Source organism: Panthera leo, chromosome B1 (genome assembly GCF_018350215.1).
Source record: "Panthera leo isolate Ple1 chromosome B1, P.leo_Ple1_pat1.1, whole genome shotgun sequence".
NCBI lineage: Eukaryota > Metazoa > Chordata > Mammalia > Carnivora > Felidae > Panthera > Panthera leo.
Genome location: NC_056682.1, coordinates 143,250,224 through 143,273,029, shown reverse-complemented (window position 1 = coordinate 143,273,029; position 22,806 = coordinate 143,250,224). Strand labels below are relative to the sequence as shown.

The window sequence follows — 22,806 nt, the reverse complement described above, 5'->3', positions numbered from 1 at the left end:
CATATACGTGTGAATATATATATATCCTGTATACATATATATGTGTATGTGTATGTACACACACACACACACACACACACACACAAATTGTGCATTTTCCTTAGCATATTTTATATGTTACCAAAAGTTCTTCATAGGTATACTTTAATGACTCCTCAACATTATGTAGAAATAATTAACTATTCTCTTATTGTTGGGTATTTAATTTTGATTTTTTGCTACTGCAAATAATGTTGTGTGAATGTTTATGTATCTTTATGCCTAAAAACCTTGTCAATATTTTTGTTTTCTACACTGACTCATAAAAGTAAAATTACTAGAGAAAAGAACATGAACATGTTTAAGCCTTTTGATACATATTATCAAGTTGCTCAAGGTCATCCAGCTGGAGAGTGGTGGAAATAGTGTGGTAAATCAGTTTACATTCCCCAAGTTACTTTTGCTAAGCTTTGTTAATTAGATGAACGACCCCCCCCCAAAAAAAGTATAAGACTTGTCTTTTTTTGCACTTAGTTTGAACGCTTTTTTTCAAATAATTCAGCTCTCTGCCTTAAAAAACATTCATACCCTTTGTGAATTCTCTTCTCATGTTTTTTGCCTTCTTTGGTTCTTCTTTCTGTCACTTAACATTATTTTGCCAACTATATCAATATATCAATATGGACCACATCCATAATGGTCATGTGGTGCTCCCCACATGAAGTTTTACATGACTTTAAGATACGACAAAGGGCTGCCTGGGTGGCTCAGTCGGTTAAGCGTCCGACCTCGCCTCAGGTCATTATCTCACAATTTGTGAGTTCACACCCTGCATCGGGCTCTGTGCTGACAGTTCAGAGCCTGGAGCCTGCTTCAGATTCTGTGTCTCCCTCTCTTTCTGCCTCTCCCCCACTCGCACTCTGTCTCTCCCTCTGTCTCAAAAATAAATAAACATTAAAAGAAAAATTTTAAAAAAGATATGAGAAAGAACTTCTCTTTAGGAGCAGCAATGTGAACATTACAACAACTTAGAGAAAAATTCAAATACTCCACATAAAAAATGCTGAACCACCAAGGCCCTTCGGTAGCTCAGTTGGTTAAGCAACCAACTCTTGATTTCTGCTCAGGTCATGATCTCACGGTTCGTGAGTTCCAACCCCATGTCACTGATAGTGCACTGAGAGTGCAGAGCCTGCTTGGGATTCTCTCTCTCCCTCTCTCTCTGCCCCTCTCCTGCTTTCTCTTTCTCTCTCTCTCTCTCAAAATAAATAAATAAACTTAAAAAAAAGCCAAACCACCAATTTAAAAAATGAAAGGATGTTACCTCCTGAACTCCTCCCCTTAACTCAGATCTAGCCTAAGCAAAGCAGTTAAGCATTTACATGTTTCACAGTAATTCAGAAAGGGTTCTCTCCAATTGTTTTCTGCCCAAGAGTCAGACACTGTATGTGAATGCTTCCCTGTCTCTTGCTGGAACCTTTGTTATTGGAGGACAGTCGGGAATAAATAGGTTTTGTGTTATCAGGGTAGGGATGTGGGCTGGATACAAGGAACATATTATGGCAGGAGATGGAGAGGTGCTCTGAGACAGACTACCACAGTCACACCACTAGTGTGATGTCAGCAAAACCCCACGCCCCCTCCACCGAAGGACCAGCTGGACTGGCTGACCTCTCAAAGACACTTTCTAACAGCTATATATTTTATACACGCAAGACCCACACTTAGTGGGAGGTGCTTGAACTCTCTTACGTGGAGGAGAACAGAAGTGCCCTAATATCAGTAGGTAAAAATATGCTGATTGGCCCCGCAATATGAAGTAAGAGCATGTGATATTTAACCAGATCCCTTTTTCTCAAAAGCTCTGCGCCAATGTTCTACATCCACTCATCCTGTTCATTCTCACACGCTGTCCCTCCCCATTAATTGTTTGGCTGTTTCCTACTAGAAGGAAGAGCGTTCAACGCGTTAACCAAGGTTTCTCTCTTCATTGCATGTAGCGGAGCAGATGGTGCAGGCACGCAAGCCTGGGGCATCCGAGGGGGATGCTGGCACGACACGAGCAGAACTAAGGAAAGGTTTTCGGAAGGAGGGTACTTCCTCAGCCTATCCTGGTCTTTGAATGAATGACAGCTCAAGTGTGAACTTTTGTGCCGTTGGCTAAAGAATCAGTATTTGACCAGAGCAGATGGGACAAACTGAACAGAAACACTGCCTTTTTACCAACCACATGCAGACAGTCTGTTTGGCTCCCAAAGGGAAAAGATACAGCAGTCATGTTAATTCAGGGTCATCTTGGGAGCCAGTCATGAAGGGAAAAAGGAGTAACAGTTCCTGACATGTGTACTGTGATTTAAAGTTTATGAAGCATTTTTATGGACTTCTCACTTAGCCTTTCAAAACAATTTTTGAAGTGTGGATACTTTTAGCCTCAAGTTACACATGATGAAACTGAGGTTTAGAAATAGCCCCATAGTTATTAAGTGAAAAAAGTCAGAACATAAATCGAGGCACTCTGATTCCAAGTCTTATGCTCTATTCCTGGATGTGGGAAATGCACTCAAGGTACGAATCTAACTGAGCGATGGTACAGAGCTTTGTGGAGATACGGTGTCTACAAGGAGCGACAAAGGGCAAGGCAGTGAGATGAATAAATTAATAAATAAATAAACGCATAAAAGAATACAACCTTGCTTTGGGAAAATAAAAATGCCAATTTGTTAACCAGTCCATAAATGTGGGTTACATTTTAAAAAGATACAAAAGGATCTTAGTTAGAAGTCAGATGAAGTCAGTAATGTAAAAACAACAACAACAAAAAGCAAGCTATACAATAAAAAATTACCTGAAAAATACTGAGGTTTTAGGAACAGGACCTACCTTGCAGGTAGACAGAAACCACTTGGACCCGAAGGGCCTTAAAGTAACCTTTGTTGTATCTCTGTTGGAAATTCACCAGATATTTTTTTCTAGAAGGGATGTCTAGTCACAGCTTAAGAAATCAGTGCTTCCTCCGGTTTTATGGAAGCTGGGCTCCTTTTAGATGGGATCTTCTAAAATTTTTTTAAATGCTTATTTATTTTTGAGACTGGGGCAGTAGAAGGGGCAGAGAGAGAGGGAGGAAGACAGGATCCGAATCAGGCTTCAGGCTCTGAGCTGTTGGCAGAGCCCGATGTAGGGCTCAAACTCATGAACTGAGAGATCATGACCTGAGCTGAAGTTGGCACTTAACCGACTGAGCCACGCAGGCACCCCAAGATGGGATCTGCTAGACAGCATCTATTAATTCTGCTCCCCTAGAGAGAAGGATTCAAGGTGAGTTGAACCCTATTTCTAGGACCCCTGCCTCTTGCATAATGTTAAGAACTTTTTTTACTATTTTGTTTGAATGGCTTCTAAGTTTTGTATACCCTTGAATGCACAGGGCAGCATTATCACCATCTGCTCTAGAGGAACACTCTAGGATATAACAGGATAAGAGTAAGATTCTTGAGTAGTGAGAACCAGAGAATAACAACAGATTTAAAGGTGAGGAAATTCATCACAATCTCAGACCCCACCCTTAACCTGACACTTTCTACTTGAGTTTAAGTTTGTCATTAGCAACCTCCCACTATCCATTTTACTCAAGTGCTTTCTGTTTTTTGTTTCTTGGTAGGGGGGACGGATAGAGGGGAATGTGGATTTTTAAAATTGCTTTTAATTTTAGTTCATTTGAAACTCATACAGCAATAACATATGCTTTGAATAATAAATACTTGAATGCTGATATATTTTTTATTTCAAGCCAAAGTGAATAAAATCTGCAAGGAACCACACAAAATTCCACTTATAAGCATAAGAAATCATAGATGAGGGACACAGAGTTTCAAATTATCCATCCTCTTTCACGAATGACATGTCTGAAAATCTAACACGTAGCTCCCACCTCTAATGGACTATCATGTTCCTACTTAGTTTCTTGTCTCTGTCAGGCTGATGCATGGGTTCAGCCCCTAGGTCATCAATGAAGACTTGGCACCTATCACTGAAATTTATGATAGTTTGAAAGACTGCACCTGATTAATGGCACAGTCATACTCTGTATTTTTCATAGCTGCCCTCATTCAAAGTCACTGCTGGTGGCATGCCGAAATTGTGGGAGAAGGGTTTTTTTTCCCCCCACCTAAAAACTAGAACACTTCCTTGTTTTTCACATACTCTACAAGACATCTAGAATTCCAAGCAATTTTGGTCTTTTTTTCTGGAAGACACTCAAAATGAAGATGAAATCTGGCTAGCAGTGCCCCTTCATCACCTGAATAAAGAGACTCTATGAGTGCCTGGGTGGCTTAGTTGGTTCAGCATCAGACTCTTGATTTTAGCTCAGGTTATAATCCGAAGGTCGTAGGCTTGAGCCCCATGTGGGACTCTGTGATGAGCATGGAACCTAATTAAGATTGTTTTTCTCCCCCTCTGCTCCTTCCCCGCTTGTGCATCCATGCTCCTTCAAAAAAAAAAAAAAAAAAAAAAAAAAAAAAAAGGATCTAAAAAGAAAGATCAACTTACCCCATAGTACAGGCCAAAATAGGGTGAGATCTCCGGTTTGAAAACACTGATGAGGGACAGGATCTCATCTTTGTAGCCCCAGAGCAGTTCGTCCACCGTGTGTGTCACAAAGAGCGTCTGCTGATAGGCCTTCAGCAGGGCCTCGATGAGCTCCCGGAGGAAGCGGAGCTGGGCCCATTCCATGGCAGTCTGAGAAACACAGGCAAGTTCAGATGGCAGAGCTCCCACCCCACTCTCCTATGGCCCCTTCAGCAAAAAGGGCTGGAAACTTAAAAGTAAATGTTAAGACTGAAGAGCTGCAAAGTCAGCCAGAGAGCTCCTCCTTGGCTACACGTGCACAAATGAGACTCTGCAGTTATTGTTCCTTTCTCAGTATTATATTTTGTAAGTGTGAGTGTAGCGTTCCCACTTGCAAGCTCTCCAATTCTCCCTGCACTGCAGATGCAACGAGAAAAATGCTTGTGAATACACTGGCATCTTTGGCCACAAGGGGGCGCCACTTCCCCTCTGATGGGAGCCAGAGATTACCCTCCCCCCTCCCCCGCAAGTAGGCAGCAGGGCAGGGCCAAACATAGGATCTAATACTTTTTTCTCCATCCTGAGTCCACCATGACTGTCCAGCTGCACATGTTGTTGTCACCCTGTAGTTAGAGTGGGAGCCTCAGAGGGGTTGCTGTGGGTGAAGAGGAGAGTTTCCAGGGTCTCATGTGTCTTTCTTGGATAGGATTGTCATAACACAGACAGTGGAATCCCGCTAGGCTGTGAGCAGCCCAGTCTCTGCTATTTGGGAAGGGTGGGGGGATATCAGTATATATTTTGAGAATTTAAAAATCAAAGATGGAAATCTAAACTAGGAAGTGTATGCAAATTCTGTTGCTAGATTTTCTGAGCCAAAACAAGGGGCAAATAAATCTTTAAAAAATTATTGGCTATCCACTCCCTTCCCTCCCCGCCCCCCAAATCCTAGAGACATGTTTATTTGAACAAGAGCTGATCCCCAAGACACAGCAAGAAACTGTGGGAGGGAAAATCCTAAAATTCACATTTTGTCACCATTTGAAAAAAATCTTGCTTGAGAAACCTCAGAATAAAATGTCTCAGATGAACTTTCAGGAAGGAAACTGTAAAAAGTATACTTATATTTTTACATCTGTATATTTTTAACATAACTTAGTAACTCCTAAATGTAAAACCCATAACAGCTTTAACTTGGCTTTTTCCTTTCTCTTACAAGCCACAATAATGATACTAAAAATGCCTACTTACCACTGCAGGAATATTTAACGTTCTAATTAAGTCAATTTTAGGATCTCCAACAGATTGATTTCGTTCAAAAACATAGGCCTTGTTGTTAACAGCAGATATTGTTGTTCCATTATCTCCAAATTGAATATCTGCTTTGCTTCGAAGTTCCCTAAAAGAAAGAAACGCATTCTGTTTGAAAATAGGCACCACTTTAAAAAGCAAGAGGCCCCTGGGTGGCTCAGTTGATTGAGCACCCAATCTTGATTTCGGCTCAGGTCATGATCTCACGGTTCATGGGACTGAGCTCCGCATTGGGCTCTGCCCTGACAGTGCTGATGGGATTCTCCCTCTCCCTCTCTCTTTGCCCCAGCCCTACTTGCTCTCTCAAAATAAATAAACATAAAAAAAAAAAAAAAAGCGCAATACTTTACCTTTCTTTTAGCACGGACGTTATTTTCAATAAGACATTCCACTATAATCATTTTCTAGAGAGCTTACAGATACTGATCCCTTAACAACTAGAGATTAAAGCTGGCATGTAGGAAGGAAATAAGTCCTGGGATACAGTCCTCTCAACACACTGGCCTTTTCATTCTTTCCCCCTACAATTTGGGAAATGTGATGGTCAAGCGTCACCATGACCAGGGAATCAAGGCCATTGAACTCTCTCTGGAGTGACAGTTTGCTCCCAAAATATTTTCAAATTTTTCAATTCATAGATCAGTTTGAATTTCAATTTCTTTTCCAAAGCTTTTTATTCCTAGCTTGAATTCAGTTCAAAATTCATTTGACAAAATAAGTGCCCAAGACTTAGTACATTACAGGAGTTCACTCCTGTTTTTGGTATGCAGTTCAGTCTGGTTCAGGTTCATGCCCCCAGGTGAGGTATTAGAAAGCTCACAGAAAGGGCCTGGAGCCAGGGCATCACTAGGGTAAGGAGGGTGTGAGGCACTTGCCTTGTGTACAGAATGAAAGAGGTGCCAGAACACTCAGTACTGAAGGTAAATCATATTGCAATGCATTTTGAAAAATCAAAATTAATGCAAAAACATCCACGATGAACAAACCGTCAAACTTCTAAATAAAAACAGGACCTGATACTTTGTTCATCCAATGGTTTATGCTAGTCCTGGCCCCGCCTGGTTCATAGTAGATGTTCACAAAATTCCTGTGTCTATTGTTTCTCTCCCTCTGCTGCTTACCTTTTCTTCTTCCTGTTCTATTTAGGACTAGGCTGTCTGACCCAGTAGCCATGTGTCTGCTAAGCCGTAGAACTGTGGCTTATCGAAACTGAGATGTGTTGTAAGGGTAAAATACACATCAGATTTCAAAAACAGCACAAAAAAAGGAGTGTAAAATAATCTCCTTAATTTTTTGATATTGATTACCTGTTTTTAAATGATGCTATTTTATTTATTTTTATTTTTTTAAGTTTACTTCTTTAATTTTGAGAGAGAGAGACAGAGACAGAGCATTGGGAGGGGCAAAGAGAGAGGGAGAGAGAGAGCTCCAAGCAGGCTCTATGCTGTCAGGGCAGAGCCTGACGTGGGGCTCAATCTCAGGAACCGCGAGATCTTGACCTGAGCCAGGATGAAGAGCCAGATGCTTAACTGACTGAGCCACCCAGGTGCCCCTAAATAATAGTACTTTAATACAATGGGTAAAATAAAAAATACTCAGATTAATTACACCTGTTTCTTTTTCGTTTTTTTTTTTTTTTTTTTTTGATGTGGCTACTGGAAAAAAATCTTAATTATATATGTGATTCACATTGTATTTCTATGGGACAGGGCTAATCTATAAGAGTTTATAATTCTGACAAAGGTACAAAAGCTACCCACCACCTCCCCCAAGGCCTTTCCTGACCACAACCGGCCTTTTCTGAACACTGGTGGAGCTGGCTGTCTGTACCAGGTCTTTGTGAACTGCTTAGTGACATCATTTAGATTACGAAGGAATTCTTTTGATGCTTCAGGTACTCCAAGCAAGCTAATGAAACTTGTATCCCTCACTTTCCAGAATTTAAAATAAAAATAGACAAGTAAATAACAAGCAAACATATACACATATATGCATCAAAACAGATATCTTTGCTCTTCATCATTAAGCACGAAGCTATGCGCAATAGATAAATATCTGACCCTGCGTATCTCCTCAAAGGGTTTAACCACATGATTTCATCTGATTCCATTCAGTCCTTACAGCAAGCCCGTGGTACAGACAGAGAAAGTATTTTAGCTCCACTTTTAGAGATGTGGAAACAAAGGGCACAGATGGGCATCAGAAGAGTCAGAATTTGAAGCTAAGTTCTAAATCACACACAGTGCTCTTCCACTGTATCACATGGCATCCCTCAACAGGTGCTTCATAAATGTCCACAGAATGAAACCTGCAGACTCTGGTTATCTGACACTCATTCATTTCCTTTTCTTCTGCTCGGAGCCCCGTTTTCCTTCCTCTCCTGCACTGGGTGGTGATGTGGGACCCAAGCTGGACCAGTTCCATTCCCTAGGCCTCTGATCCTGAGCACAAAGCCTTAAGATGTGAAACACATCTGGGGTGCCTAGAGGGCTCAGTTGGTTAAGCATCCAACTCTTGGTTTCGGCTCAGGTCATGATCTCATAGTTTTGTGGGTTTGAGCCCCACATTGGACTCTGTGCTGGCAGTGGGGGGGGGCAGTCCCTCAAAATAAATAAACTTAAAAAAAAAGATGCAAACACAGTAGAAAGATGGCTTCCTCTTGCTGTGGTGCACACATGATGAGCCATGCACTCCTGTGATGTGGACCTTTAAAGCTGTCCTGTCTTCCCAGCTGCTCCTTGGAATCTGTAACCCACTTTATAGCCTTCAAATAAATCTCCTTTCATTTAAATTAGCCAGAGATAGCTTGTCTGGCTTGTAACCAAAGACCTCTATATAGAAATCACAACCCAGTTCTTTGACAGAGATTCAGATAAACTAGCCCAGGACTCCCCAGCAAGTGTGGGAACCAGGTGTGGAATCCTGGTCACTTGAATCCACGTCCAAGGTTCTCCTTGACTCTACACGTAAGTTAACGCAAAGTGACTTGTTAGAGCTGGAGGAGGACACTTCAAGGCAAACCCCTGCCTGCACCAAGGTTTCTGCCTGAAGAGAGGGGCACCCCTCCCCACTGGCGAGTCCCAGAGCCTCCCTGTAGTGAGGGTGAAGGGAACAGCCTTTTCTAGGCATAGCTCTTGGTATTTGCGGCCCAGGACCCCGCGGTGGCCTCGCTGACCACTAAGGAACTAGAAATAGAAAAAGTGTCCCCAGGGTGAAAACCAACTTGCCCTCAAACTTGCCCTCAAAGAAAGCTAGGCCAGGAGCCAAGAGCTGGGACCCAACCCAGGTGCAGAAGCCCAGGGATCAACTTTGCCAAGCTTTCTGACTAATGATGAAAACTGATAACCTTGCTAAAGGCTTTTAACGTTTTTTTCACTGAACCCAGATGTCATGAACTAGAGGCCTGAATAATTCCAAGCCTGCTTCACTTACGTTGGCTTGTGTTTACTGACTCTGGAGATGACTTTTTAAGTGTTTTCTTTATCGTTTAGCCCATAAGAACCTAGTGTTTTAAAAGGAAATCGATCGTGGAGGCTCCAATCACTTGAAGCACTATAACTTGACTTGTTTTCTCAATAAATTTCAAAAGTTCAAAGCAAGGATTACCAAACTATAAAAATACTTCATTCCCTTGGCAGGCGCCAAGGGGCCACGTCAGGTCACTCACAGCTAGCCACATGACTTCCCACAGCCACCAGTCGCCCTGAGGCATGACTGACATATGGCCTGTGTTCTAACTGAAGGAACACGGTGCCACTGGCTATCAGAAGTGGTCTCCTGCTCTGCAGAGGCCAAGGAAAGGGATGGTGGGGGTGCCTCCCTGTCAAAATAGCAACTGATGGAGGAAACCCAAAATGTTTCCCCTCCCAAGCCCCCTGTCTTCTGGCAACCACAAGGAGGCCACAGTGTGAGGAGAGGGGTTTTAATAATAATAATACAAACAAGTCTGGTTACCCAAGTCTCCCCCACAGCTCATCAACGATAGTCAACTAGAAGCAGGGTGGTCTCCAGCTGAACAGCAGACTGAGAGCAAGAAGTGCTCGATTACTGCTCTACAGTGTCCAAGAAGACTGAAGAAACTTCCAGAAATAGAAACAAGGGTTAAAAAAAAAATGGCAAAGCAAATCTTAGACCTAGACAATTAATTAAGGAACTGTACTTGAAAGTGCCTGATACGATCCGTGGTATTTAGTGGATCTAATAAATCTTATCAATGTTGAAGGCCCCAGGACATCACAGACTCATATGATGGCTTACTATTTTTTAATCATAGTGATGATGCTAGACATTAAGCAAAGGTTGAGTTATATGCCATGAACTATTTAATCAGGCAGGAAAATACAAGATTGAATTTAGAGGTATTTCATATAAAAACATTTTTTCATTAAAACAGAGTTCTTACTTTTTTCTTTCAGTTTGTTTATTTATTTGTTTTCGAGAGGAAGAGAGACAGAGAGAGAGAGTGAGCAAGGAAGGGGTAGAGAGAGGGAAAGACAGAATCCCAAGCAGGCTCCACACTGTCCATGCTGAGCCCGAATTCACAAACTGTGAGATCATGACCTGAGCTGAGATCAAGAGTCAGACACTTAAACAACTGAGCCACCCAGGCACCCCCAGAGTTCTTACTTTATAAAACAAAAAAGTTTTTAAACCCCTGAATGATTAAACATAATCTCACCAATCACAGAAGATAAATAATAGCCCAGGATAAGGAAACCAAAAGGAATACCTTCAATAAGCTGGAAAATTAACATCTATGCAGTATCTAATTTCTTGGGAGATGTCGTATAAACTAGATACATACAATACTGTCATATAATCCTTATCTTTCACCCATTGGGTTCTTCACTCATACACCGCTCTTTGTTGAGAATTACTGTCAGCAGTGACTGAGCACATCAGGTGAAGTATGGGTAAACAGCTGACTGCCAGGCTGTGCATTCAACCTTGGCTTCCTCAGTTACTAGCTCTGTGACTTAGAACTTACTGCTTCTGTGCCTCAGTTTCCTCATCTGTAAAATGGAGATAAAAACATGCCTTCCTTAAAAGGTTGTTGGGAGCATTAAATCCACATAAACTTGTAATCTGGTTAGAATACTGCCTGGTACATACTGAGTGCTTAGGAAGCATTAGTTACTAATACCAAGTTCAAGCGGGCTTACAAGAAGCTCTTGCGATGGAGAGATGTGAAGATCTGGTTTCTGTTTGCAAAGAAATCCACGGTACAGCATGGGAGGACAAGACTGCTGTTCCAACGTTACCTCCCATGTGGAAAGTGCTCTGAAGTGGACCCGAGGCTCTAGCCAGACACCCCAAGGAGGGAAGGAGGGCACCGGAAGGGGAGTCCTGAGGTTGTCATCATGCGGGAGCTGGTTCTGGAAGGGGGAGGCTTCCCCTAGGTGGGAGAGTGGGGGGAATTCCAAATAGAGGCAGAGACAGCGAGGGCAGGCAGCACAGCATGAATGCATTGGATGTGTTTCCTACATGGAGAAGTGAGCAAAACTGTGGTCATGCGGAAGAGGACACACTACAAGAGGAGATTTAGAAAGAGCGGCCTGCAGCTCTGGGCCAGCTGAGCTGAACAGCTGTGTCACGGGAGAAGTGAATCACAGAGTGGATGTGCCTACCAAGGAAGAAAGGGCAGAGGGGGGGAAGCTGCCCAAAGGAGGGGTGCCACCGGGGTTCAGGACCACTTGCCTCCAGATGTGCCACTTTGGCATGCTGATTATTTTGCCCTGAAAACAATCAAGGCCCAAATGACTCAGGAAGAAGCTTTGACCTTTCCCTGACTGCCTAAAAGAATTTAGATAGAGAACCTGCTCCTGGAAGAGAGCTATCACCACAGATTCACACTGGAATATGAACTAGACATGACAGGGAGAAATCTGGCAAGGCCTGTTAGATCAGAGTCCTCTATTTCCCATTGTTTCTGAGTGGCCCTGCAGACATTTGTTTACCAAAAATTTACTCTTTTTCATCTTCCTGCAAATTGTTTTCCTTCCTCTTGAAGTCCCAGACTCAAAACCGATTCTCCTTAGTTCTGAATGACATATATACCTCATTTTGCCTGGCTGTCTTTGGAATCTCATGCTTACATGCACCCTCGTAGGTACATAGTTAAATTTGACTCTCCTGATAATCTTTGTCTTGTGTCAATTTAATTCTTAGACCAGCTAGAAGAACCTCGAAGGGCAGAAGAATATTTTCCATCCCCAGCAGTACTGAGCAGCTCCTGTATTTAAGTTCCTGTTACCACTGCCCTGTCAACTAAGTGAAAGATTAAAAACCTAGAGCCAAAAGCAGAATTCTGAGAAAGAGCTGGGGGTGAGCGGGGAGAACACAGTCTGCATTTGTTGGGGGCTGTGCAGAAAACAACTTCACTTCTAAAGATGGAAATGGTCCCCCATCCTTGAAGTGTTACCCCAACCCACCTGGTTCGTGTAGGCCAGTCACCCAGGACTGCCATGTGCATTTAAAACTCACAAGGACCTGGACATCAAGGTAAGAAAGTGGGGAGCAGGAGGGATCATTTTCTATTTTTCTTACTTTCAAACAGTTCAAGGATTTTTTTTTTTTTAAACTAATTTATCTAAAGCCACTTGTGTTTCTATCTTGGAAAAAACAAAAAGGTGATATCAGAGAAGAGCTTGAGTCAGGTTTAGAAAAAGAGATAAGTATTTTCTTATAATGAGACAATAACCCTGGCATTTCTGAGTTTTCTATCAGCTCTTTAATATTAAAAAAAATGTATATAGCTGGTCTTGAAGATGAGTAAAGAACCAAAGGGCTAATAAGACACAATTAGAAAGTTCAAACAAAGTTCCTACCTTTGCTAAATTGTAAGGAAGGAACTGATCAGATTCCTAAGAATTTAAATGTAAAACAAGAGAAGTACAAGAAAATAGACTTGTATATCAAACCTTTGAAGGGAACAGGACTTTTTAAGCTCAGAAATGATAGCAAAGTTCAGAAAATAGATTTGACTACACATAAATTTAAAAATTAAAAAGGCACACAATAGAAAAACAGTTGCCACAAATGTGACGAAGAGTTAATATCATTATTAAAAGTGGCATGAACACACCGGAACCCAGATAGGCAGCAGACAAAAGATAAGAGCTAAGAGTGTGGAAATACAATTTGCTGGCAAACATAGGGAGAATAGTCAACCCATGTGGTAACCAAAAGATGAAATGAGAGCTCATCTACACATCCAAGACAAAGGAAATGGTTAAGTAAAGTGCTATAATATATTCCCTCTAGCTCCTGAAGATTACCATCATTAAAATGTTTTTGTGTAAAGACTGAACCCAACATGGTGAGTTAACAAATGCTTGACTGTTCTACTCTAAGGAAACCCTGTTAAATCAGATTGATTTAGGAGCTTGTTTTGCAGAAGTTGACTCATTACCAATAAGAGTAGCTGAGATTGGAGGAAATGGGGAAGAATTCTTGTGGTTGGGCCAAAGGGATCAGGAATGAACGAAAGTAACCTCTATGATGGCACACCCCAAGATCTCCCCTCCACACACTTACCATGCTTCCTCTGCCATTTAGTGAACATGTATCCCAATGAGGAGACACGATTCCTGAATGTGCACACATGCTCCAAAAGGAAGAAAGACACCTCCCTTCACCTTATTTCCAACCAGCATATTCTATTCAAGTATATACCCCATGATGTTCTGACCCCTTATCCTTAAATACATGCAACCACAACCCTTTGGGGAGGGGGATTTGAGACCTGCCCTCCCCTTGACTCTTCATTTGGATGCCTCTCCGATAAACCCTTTCCTTGCTGCACATTCCAAGTATCAGTGACTGGCTTTCCTGCATGTTGGGCATATGGACTTGGGTTGACTTACAAGACAAAGACATAATATGGGGAAATACCTATAAGGTAATATTAAGTGAGTAGAATGTACATATTATGTATATGTTGATGCATATCATACATAGGTATATAGAATTTGACAACCATGTAAAAGTAAAACTCACCCATGGAAAAATGGCTGAGAAGATACCCAGTAACATAGAAGCACTGGTTATCTCTGAGATAGTGAAAACATGGATGGTAGCAGTTTGTCTTACTTTACTTCATTTTCAAGTTTATCTTTACTGCTTATATATGTTATTTTTATAATAATGTGAAACCAAATAAAGGTAACCTAATTTAAAATAAAGTCGGGGGGCGCCTGGGTGGCTCAGTCAGTTAAGCATCCGACTTCAGCTCAGGTCACGATCTCACGGTCCGTGAGTTCGAGCCCCGCGTCGGGCTCTGGGCTGATGGCTCAGAGCCTGGAGCCTTCTTCCGATTCTGTGTCTCCCTCTTTCTCTGCCCCTCCCCCATTCATGCTCTGTCTCTCTCTGTCTCAAAAATAAATAAACGTTAAAAAAAAAAAATTAAAAAAAAAAATAATAAAATAAAATAAAGTCGGGAGTCCAGAAGAGGGAGCTCACACACCCTACCAACCTGCCCTTGGTAGCAGACGGAAACCAAAAATATTTCTTGTCCAGCAATGAGCTCGGCCAGTAAGAAAATACAAGTCAGCAATAAGAAACCATCATGACCTTGAACTCTCATTTTCCCTCCAACGGACGTCCTTTCAAAACAGCCCCTCCCAATTCCTACTTTTCTCTATAAAGTAACTTTCCTCTGTTTTGAATTCAAGACTTGCCTATGGTTTGCTATAGCTTGCATGTCCTGAACTGCAATTCCTCTGCTATTCCTGAATAAACCCATTTTATAACTGGTTGTTTTACTTTTAGGGTCAACAATATAAAATACAGATTATGCTTTTAAAGGTAATGCTGCATATGATATTGTATAGATTGATTATTTTATAATCCAGTACTACTTAATGGTCAAGGAATAACTAAAAACAAAACAACACTTATGAGATATTTATCCCTAATGTCTCTTCCTTTACTATTAAAGCAATAATATGAGCCTAAAAAAGAAATTAATCCAAACCACAAAACCAAGAAACTCAAATAGGAGATATTTAGTGGGATATTGTAAATTTAGCAAGTATGTCTTAGAAATATGAAAGTTCATTGAAAGAGCCTTTGGACAAGTTAATTTTTCTTTTTAATTTTCGATGTGCTCATTAGTAGGCAAAAAAGAAAAATAAACCTCACAAAATGAAAAGAATCTCAAAAAGGCTGCAGAAGGCAATGAATATCATACACTGGATACACATTTTAGGCAAATATGTCGGTAAGCAACAGAACCATGAGGCAGATTAGCTCCTTGCTGACAGGTCTGTTTCAGGGCTGCTCAACCCACGCTTTATACCCATGTAGATAATGCACTACATTCCTTAAACCAGACTGACTGGTTTTTATCTACTTCGCAGAACTGCCATCATCTTTTTCCAAAAACATGAATATTCTCGAGTCACCCATAAGTGAACCTCTGGGGAAACGTGCCGCTGTGAACTGTATGTCAAATTACTCAGGGCCTCCACAGCTCAGTGTGGCCTTGCCCTCATCCTCTTCTGGGACATTTCCCACCACCAAGACCATTCCGCACTCACCTGCAGGACTGGAGGCCAGTGCGCCTTCCCCTTCCTTCCCCTTCCTGCCCCAGGCCCCTTCGCACACAATCAAGGCAGGTGACTCAGTTGGGAGGGAACCCATGGAACTATCAAGCACTGGGGCAGGAGTTACTGGAGTATTAGATCTTTCTTGTGTAAACAATAGCATAATTAAATCACAAGTGATAGAAATCAGATCCATTAGATGACTACAAAAGGCTCACTAGAAGAGCCTAAGTGCTACTAAAAAGCCATGTTTTTCTGCAAACTCCAGTTTACGACCCACTCAACCCTGAGAAGGACGCCCAGCAGTTTGCACGGCACATGCGAGCATCTGTTCCTAAACCAAGCCATTCATTTCCAAGACCCTGTTCCTCTTTCTTGAACCTATCCTTGCCTCCTGGGCTTCCATGATTAAGTCCTGTGGTCCCAGCTGAGCTACCTGCATTCTGTGGATTTGAACAATTTCTCCTCTTGCATCCTAAGGATTTAAGCCATGGCTGAGGATGTTCCATTCCCTTGTTTCACAAATATTCACCAGGCACGGGATTTTCTGAGATGAAAGACTTGGTTTCTGCCCCTCCTGGAGCTTTCAGTACATTGGGAAGAAAGACAAATATGTAACCAATTGTTAAAATGCATTTAGTCACTTTGTAACAGACACATATACCAGGGAGAGCTCATCCATAGTCTCAGGAAGCAGCACCAAAGAGCTGAGAGAAATGGTAGGGAATTCATTCTTGACTGAGGGAACTGCACATAATGGCACAGCAGTGTGTCTGGGCACTTACAAACAACTGGAATATAGTTAGAACTGTGCTGTCCAATATGGTAGCCTCCAGCCACATGTGGCTGTTACACACTCAAAACGTGGCTAGTCCAAGATTAGATGTGCTACACATTACAAAGACTTAACATGGGGGGAAAGAAAAGAATATAAATGATCTCATTAATAATTCTGGATATTGATTACATGTTGAAATGACACTGTTTGGGATCGCATTGGGGTAAATGAAATATTAAAATTAATTTCACCCTTTTAAATTGTGACTGCTAGAAAATTTTCTATTACCTATGTGGCCTATAGTAAATTTCTGCTGGACAGCTCTGGTTAGAGTATAAAATCGGAGGTTGAGAGTGCCCAAACATTAAGTTAAAATTTAAACACAACAAAGAAGCTAGACATATACAAGGAGCCAGATTCCTCAGGCCTGATACCTCATACAAGAAGAGTCACTAGGACCCTGACTGAGTAGGGAAGGGAAGGGAATGCCAGGCTTTCCTTTGGGAAATCACCTCGGCAGTGGAATGGAAGAGCAACCAGGGCAGGGAGAAAAACCAGAGGAAGGCAAACTCAGGGGCAAATATGAAACAATCAATGAGTGACCAACCTGCCTTCCAAACTACTGGATCTGCTCTCAGGGTTCTTGATCTTCCCTGTGGCGGTCTGGTAAAGTCTATCGACCCTTTCTCAGATAAATGTTTTTACATACAGAGAACAAAATTCTCGGGATCACAAAGGAAACCAATTGCTGAAAATACAGGTATCATTTAAAAAATCTGTGATATGGTAACATACCATGCTTCTTTATTGATACTTTAAATAAGATGCAGCAGCAAGTCTAACAATTACTGTAATTTTGAAGTATTTATGAAAATGAACGGTATCTTGAGCAACAGCTATCATGAGACACAACAATATCTGTGTTTCCATTCCTGATGAAGCCATGGGTACTGCTTATGCCACTGTGGTTTGTCGCCTACATTTATACTCAAAGGAAATTCTAAATTTTAGTGAGGGGTTAGTGAAAATAAATTATAATTTTTTTCCTACCCAAGTCACAGACCACTTTGAATTCTATCCATGGACCCCTTAGGAATCTGTGGATCCTGGGTTACGAACCCCCCTATAAGATGTTCCTGAGCTTTTCTCACGAGTAATTCTTGGTCCCTCTAAAATGGGAACATGGGGGTGCCTGGGTGGTTCAGTGGGTTAAGCGTCCAACTCTTGGCTTCGGCTCAGGTCATGATCTCACAGTTCGTGAGTTCAAGCCCCTGACCAGGCTCTGCGCTGTGACAGCACAGAGCCTGCTTGGGATTCAATCTCTCTCTCTCTCTCTCTCTCTCTCTCTCTCTCTCTCTCTCTCTCAAAATAAATAACCTTAAAAAAAATAAAATGGGAACATGGAGGGAGTATGGTAACAATCAGAGACTGTTTTACTTCTAGGATTTATTTGTCCCCATGACCACACTTACAACAGCATATTAAGCTAGCAGACACAAGGCCCAGAAGACATTTTAATGGAGTACTGGGTTTCTTTGGGTGCAGTGTGATGAGAATGCATGTCTTTTTCTCAGATGAGGATAATGAGCATAGGAACAGGTCCAGGAGACCCAGAGGGAAAATCGTTAGGATTTTCTTTAGTTCTCAGGTGAGTTCATTCTTACATGGAGGCAGTTTCCCCCGACCTGAAAAAAATTGGTGAAAAAATAAAAAAGCAAAAAGACAAATACTGAATGGTTCCATTCATATGAGGCATCTAAGGCAGTGAAATTCATAGAAACAAAGTTGAATGGTGGTTCCTAGGGATTGGGACACAGAGGGAGGGGAGTTATTTAAAGGGTACAGAGTTCCAGTTTTGCAAGACGAAAAGTTCGAGAGATTTGTTGCACAACAGTGTAAAAATATACGCAACACTACTGAACTGCACACTTATGATGCATTTCTATTATTTTCTTTTAATCACAATAAAAAATGGTGAAAATTGCAAAACGATAAAACAGATAAACAGGACACTCAGATCCTATCTCTAGTACAGCTTCCAATTATCCCCAGGCAGGACAGCCTGAAACACGACCTGCTCTACCCAGTAAACCGTTTCTTTAGGTATTAAACCCATACAAAAAAATTTTTAAAGTGAAGACCCAAGTATTTATTTAAGATTTCTCTTTAAAAATTTTATTTAATTAATTAATTAATTAATTTATTTATTTATTTAAAAGAGAGATAGAGCATGCATGTGTGAGAGGGGGAGAGGGGGAGAGGGGGAGAGGGGCAGAGGGAGAGGGAGAGGGAGACAGAGAAATTTAAGCACACTCCACACTCCGTGCAGAAACCAACTCAGGGCTTGATCTCATGACCATGAGATCACGACCGGAGCCCAAGTCAAGAGTCAGATGCTTAACCTATGGAACCACCCAGGTGCCCACCCTCCCTTTTTTTCTTAACTTAAAATTCCTTTATATGACAACAGAGTTCATCGTTACAAATCAGGATATTGATTTATACAGACTAAGACAATCCGCAAAGACTAATAATCATATCAAACACTTACTTAGCACTAATTATATGCTAGGCATTAATCTAAGCACTTTAACAATACTGACTCATTGGCTCATTTAACCCTGATAACAATCCTGTGGTGGATGTCCTATTTTTATCTCCAGATGAGGAAACCGAGGTGCAAAACACTAGTAAGTAAGTGGCTGCTGTGAGTCAAAACAGGCATTCGACTCCAGAGCTAGACCATGAGCACCTGAGGCAGGGACCAAGATTTTTATCTCTGAATTCTTGCACAGGGAGTAGCACTGATTCATAATATAAATTAGTCATCAACCATTTATTGAGCAATAGATTACAACAGAATTTTGAGGCATTTTTTTTTTTTTTACCATTTAGCAGTTCTACACACAAAAAAAGATCTTGCTATCTGTTGCCTCTGTTATTTTAAAAATTTATTATTATTATTTTTTTAGTAATTTCTACACCCAACATGCAGCTCTAACTCATAACCCCGAGATCAAGAGTCACATGCCCCACTTACTGAGCCAGCCAGGCACCCCCCTCTACTATTTTTTCTTAAATGTGGTAAGGAGAAACTTTGTTGGAAAGATTATTGAGGGGGGCGGGGACGTGGGGGAGACGGGTATTGCAACAATAGGGAAAATGCTCTAACCCTAAGATCCCAGAGTACTTCCCCCTATGAACCTTCTAAAATATGATTAAAGTAGTTCTCCTACTTCCCCAGTGTTTGGAGCTCATGGTCACTGCCAAAGACTCTAACCCACCCTGACAGTTGGTTATCTCATACCCAGGACCAGTGGGGAAAGGAATGAATAAGAGACAGAAAGGCCTGTCTACAGACCAACCACGAGTTCTAGAACCTGGTCTAAAATGGTACGTGGGGGAGGGAGACAGACAAAGGCCTTAAAAGTCATCAAAGAGAATAAAGGGACAACCTTAAAAGGGTTGGGGATAGGGAATAGCTCTTCATGGCTCAATAACCACTTTCTGCCAGCTCAGGAGGAAGCATCTGCATTTCTAAACTAACAGGCTGAGAGTGGCCCTAGTCCATAAAGTCACTCTCTACTGAGGTGTCATAGTCATGTGCCAAATATCAGCAACATTCAGACAAATTTAACCAAAACCTGCACTCCCCACCCAGCACACAGAGGAGGCTCGTGGGAAGAGATGTGGACCCAGGCCACAGTGGAGCCACTCCATATTTCTGGTTGGTATGGCAGGGATGTGGTCAGGACTCACCTGTAGGTATATGGCCCCACTTCTTCTAACCGGGGAGTCTCCCCTCTGAGGATCTCCTCTGGATTGGTGACATTGAAGAAATAGAACTGGGCATACACAGGCAGAGGGGGCTTCTTCCAGGAATCAAAGGTCTCGGAACCATTCCTTAATACAATATTCTGGGGAAGAAAACCAAAAGGAGATTGTGTGAGGCAGTTGGCTTTGAACATAGAGGCAGAGAGAGGGTCACTCCCTGCTCTGACCTCCTGGCTCACTTATTTTCATAGGCATTCAACTGTAGTCCCTTAGAAGGAGGGCCATGTCTTAGGTCAATATGAAGCCCACAGCCCTATGAAGCCATTAAAGGTCTTCAATAAATATTTGGGGCAAAGGAAAGGTGGTAGCCATAGCTCATAGGTAGAAATGGTGTTAGCAAAACCAAGGTCATAGGTTGAGTACCCAAAAGTCCTACTGACTTTATTATAAAGATTCCACTGACTATACACTGCTGTGGAAGGTAGCTTGCCCATATGGTACAACAAGGCAATAGGACCAAGAAGGCTGGATTTGGTTCTTTCAGGTGATGTAGAACCGTACCCATCCTTACCACCTCCACCAGTAGGGGCTTTATGTGAATTTTCTCATTCAATCCCTAGCAAACCCCTGTTTTAAAGATTACGAAGCTGAGCTTTACTGATGTTAACTGCTTAGAGTTTCTTATCTACAATCCTTCCTGCACTTCCCACCCTTACCATGTGTTATGGGCCCCCTCCCAAATTCATATATTGAAATCCTAATGCCTAGTATCTCAGAATGTGACTGCATTTGGAAATAGAGTCTTTAAAGAGAAATTTCAGGTTAAATGGGGTCATGAGGGTGGGCTGTAATCAATATAACTGATGTCCTTATAAGAAGAAGAGATTAGGACTAAATACAAAGGAGAGACCATGTGGAGATACAGGAAGAAGACAACACCTACAAGTCAAGGAGAGAGGCCTCCAAAGAGTCAACCTTACTGATGCCTTCATCTCAGACTTCTAGCACCCAGAACTGGGAGACAATGAACTTGTGCTATTCAAGTCACCCAGTCTGTGGTATCTGTTACAGAAACCCTAGCAACCTAACAAACCTTGGCTCCCTATGGGAGGAGTATTCTTCTTCACCCTATTGACTTCAGGCTTGGCCAAGTGACTTGATTTGACCAATGAAATGTGGGTGGGATGGGAATACCCAAATTTTGAGCTAGGGCCTTAAAAAGCATGGCAAGTTTCCACTAACCACCCTTTGCCAAGAGAAAAGCATGCTTCAGGTAGTTGTGGATCCTTCACCTAAAATGGTGATGTGTTGACCAGACATGAAACCTGGAGTCCAGCCCAGTTCAGCTGGGCCAGCCAACCTCAAACTACAGCCATGGGGCACACCAAGAGTGTGAAATAAATGTCACTGTTACAAGACACTGAGATTTGAAAATTATCTGTTATGGAGCACTGCAACAGAAGCCTGATTAATACAGCGGCCAAGATTAAGAGACAGAAACCTACTGATAGTAGGTTGAGGTCCTAACAGTCCTCAACTTGTTAATGGAGGAAAATCAGCATTTTTTACAGTAAAAATTATTGAAGTACACAAGAAATATAAAGGGACAGACTGAGAATAAACAACCTGAAATATGAACAGTCATTAACTCTTGAATGTTGGGAATCTGGATCACTGTTATTTTCTCCTTGATGAATTTTGGTATTTTCCAAATTTTTTATAACCACTAAGAAATTGATACTGAAAACAATTTTTAAAGAAGATCAAAAGAGGAAAATGAGATCAAATGACACAGACAATGCAAGGCCAGCAGTGAAACAATAAGACTAGACTGCAAGAGAAGCATTCTCTGAGGTCACCTCTGAGGCTGAGTGAGGCTTTGAGTGACAACAGACAAAGGGACTGGCTTCAAAACATGTTAGATACCACATGCTAAAATGTACTGTGACACAGCACACAAAAGAATGTCAATTTTAGTTTTTTATTTTATTTTTAAAATTTTTATTATTTAAAAGAAAAAATTTAATGTTCATTTATTTTTGAGAGAGACAGAGACAGAGCATGAGCGGGGGAGGGGCAGAGAGAGAGGGAGACACAGAATCGGAAGCAGGCTCCGGGCTCTGAGCTGTCAGCACAGAGCCTGATGCGGAGCTGAACCCACAAACCGCGAGATCGTGACCTGAGCCGAAGTCTAACCCTTAACCGACTGAGCCACCCAGGCACCCCCAGAATGACAAATTTTATTAGTCCAGGCCACAATTTAATAGAAGGAATGTTGCAAGGAAACTTAGTTATATTGCTCTATTATAAATAGAAAATATCTTGTGGCGCTTGGGTGGCTCAGTCGGTTCACTGTCCAATTCTTGGTATCAGCTTGGGTCATGATCTCATGGTGTGTGAGTTGGAGCCCTGCATTGGGCTCTACACGGACAGTGCAGAGCCTGCTTGGGATTCTCTCTCTTCTCTCTCTCTGTCCCTCCCCTGCTCCTGGTCTCTCCCTCTCAAAAAAAAAAAAAAAAAAAAAAAAAAAAAAAAAAAAAAAAAAAAAAATCTCAAGAATCTCTGCAGGACAAAACAAAGTGGCTCTAGGATAAATGAATGCAGAAAACCTAAGCTCATCAAAGCAAAGCTGGTGATCTGGAGGGCTGAAAGTAAATGTACATCCATGAGTTGGCCATGCCATGGAACTGGAGATTATTGGTGGTTTGGCATCCATTGAAAATGTCTAATCATCAGATTTCTACTCAAACAACACATTATTGAAATATTTTTGGCCTTTACTACCAGTACTGATTTGCTGAGAAGAGATCAGCTTCATGAGACAGAAAAATTTAAAGACAAACCATGAAACTCCTA

The 22,806-nt window shown here is 41.7% G+C and overlaps 1 protein-coding gene across 1 annotated transcript in view; it reads right to left on the bottom strand.

Moving 5' to 3' along the window:
- The window catches only part of SCARB2 (scavenger receptor class B member 2), a 76,105-nt gene that overhangs the window by 33,475 nt on the left and 19,824 nt on the right, over positions 1–22,806 (bottom strand). Inside the window, exons 2-4 of the mRNA XM_042936157.1 lie at positions 19,936–20,093; positions 5,794–5,941; positions 4,528–4,716 (exon numbers count right to left, since the gene is read on the bottom strand). Coding sequence (XP_042792091.1) covers positions 4,528–4,716; positions 5,794–5,941; positions 19,936–20,093 — 495 coding nt within the window. The remainder of the gene's footprint in view (positions 1–4,527; positions 4,717–5,793; positions 5,942–19,935; positions 20,094–22,806) is intronic.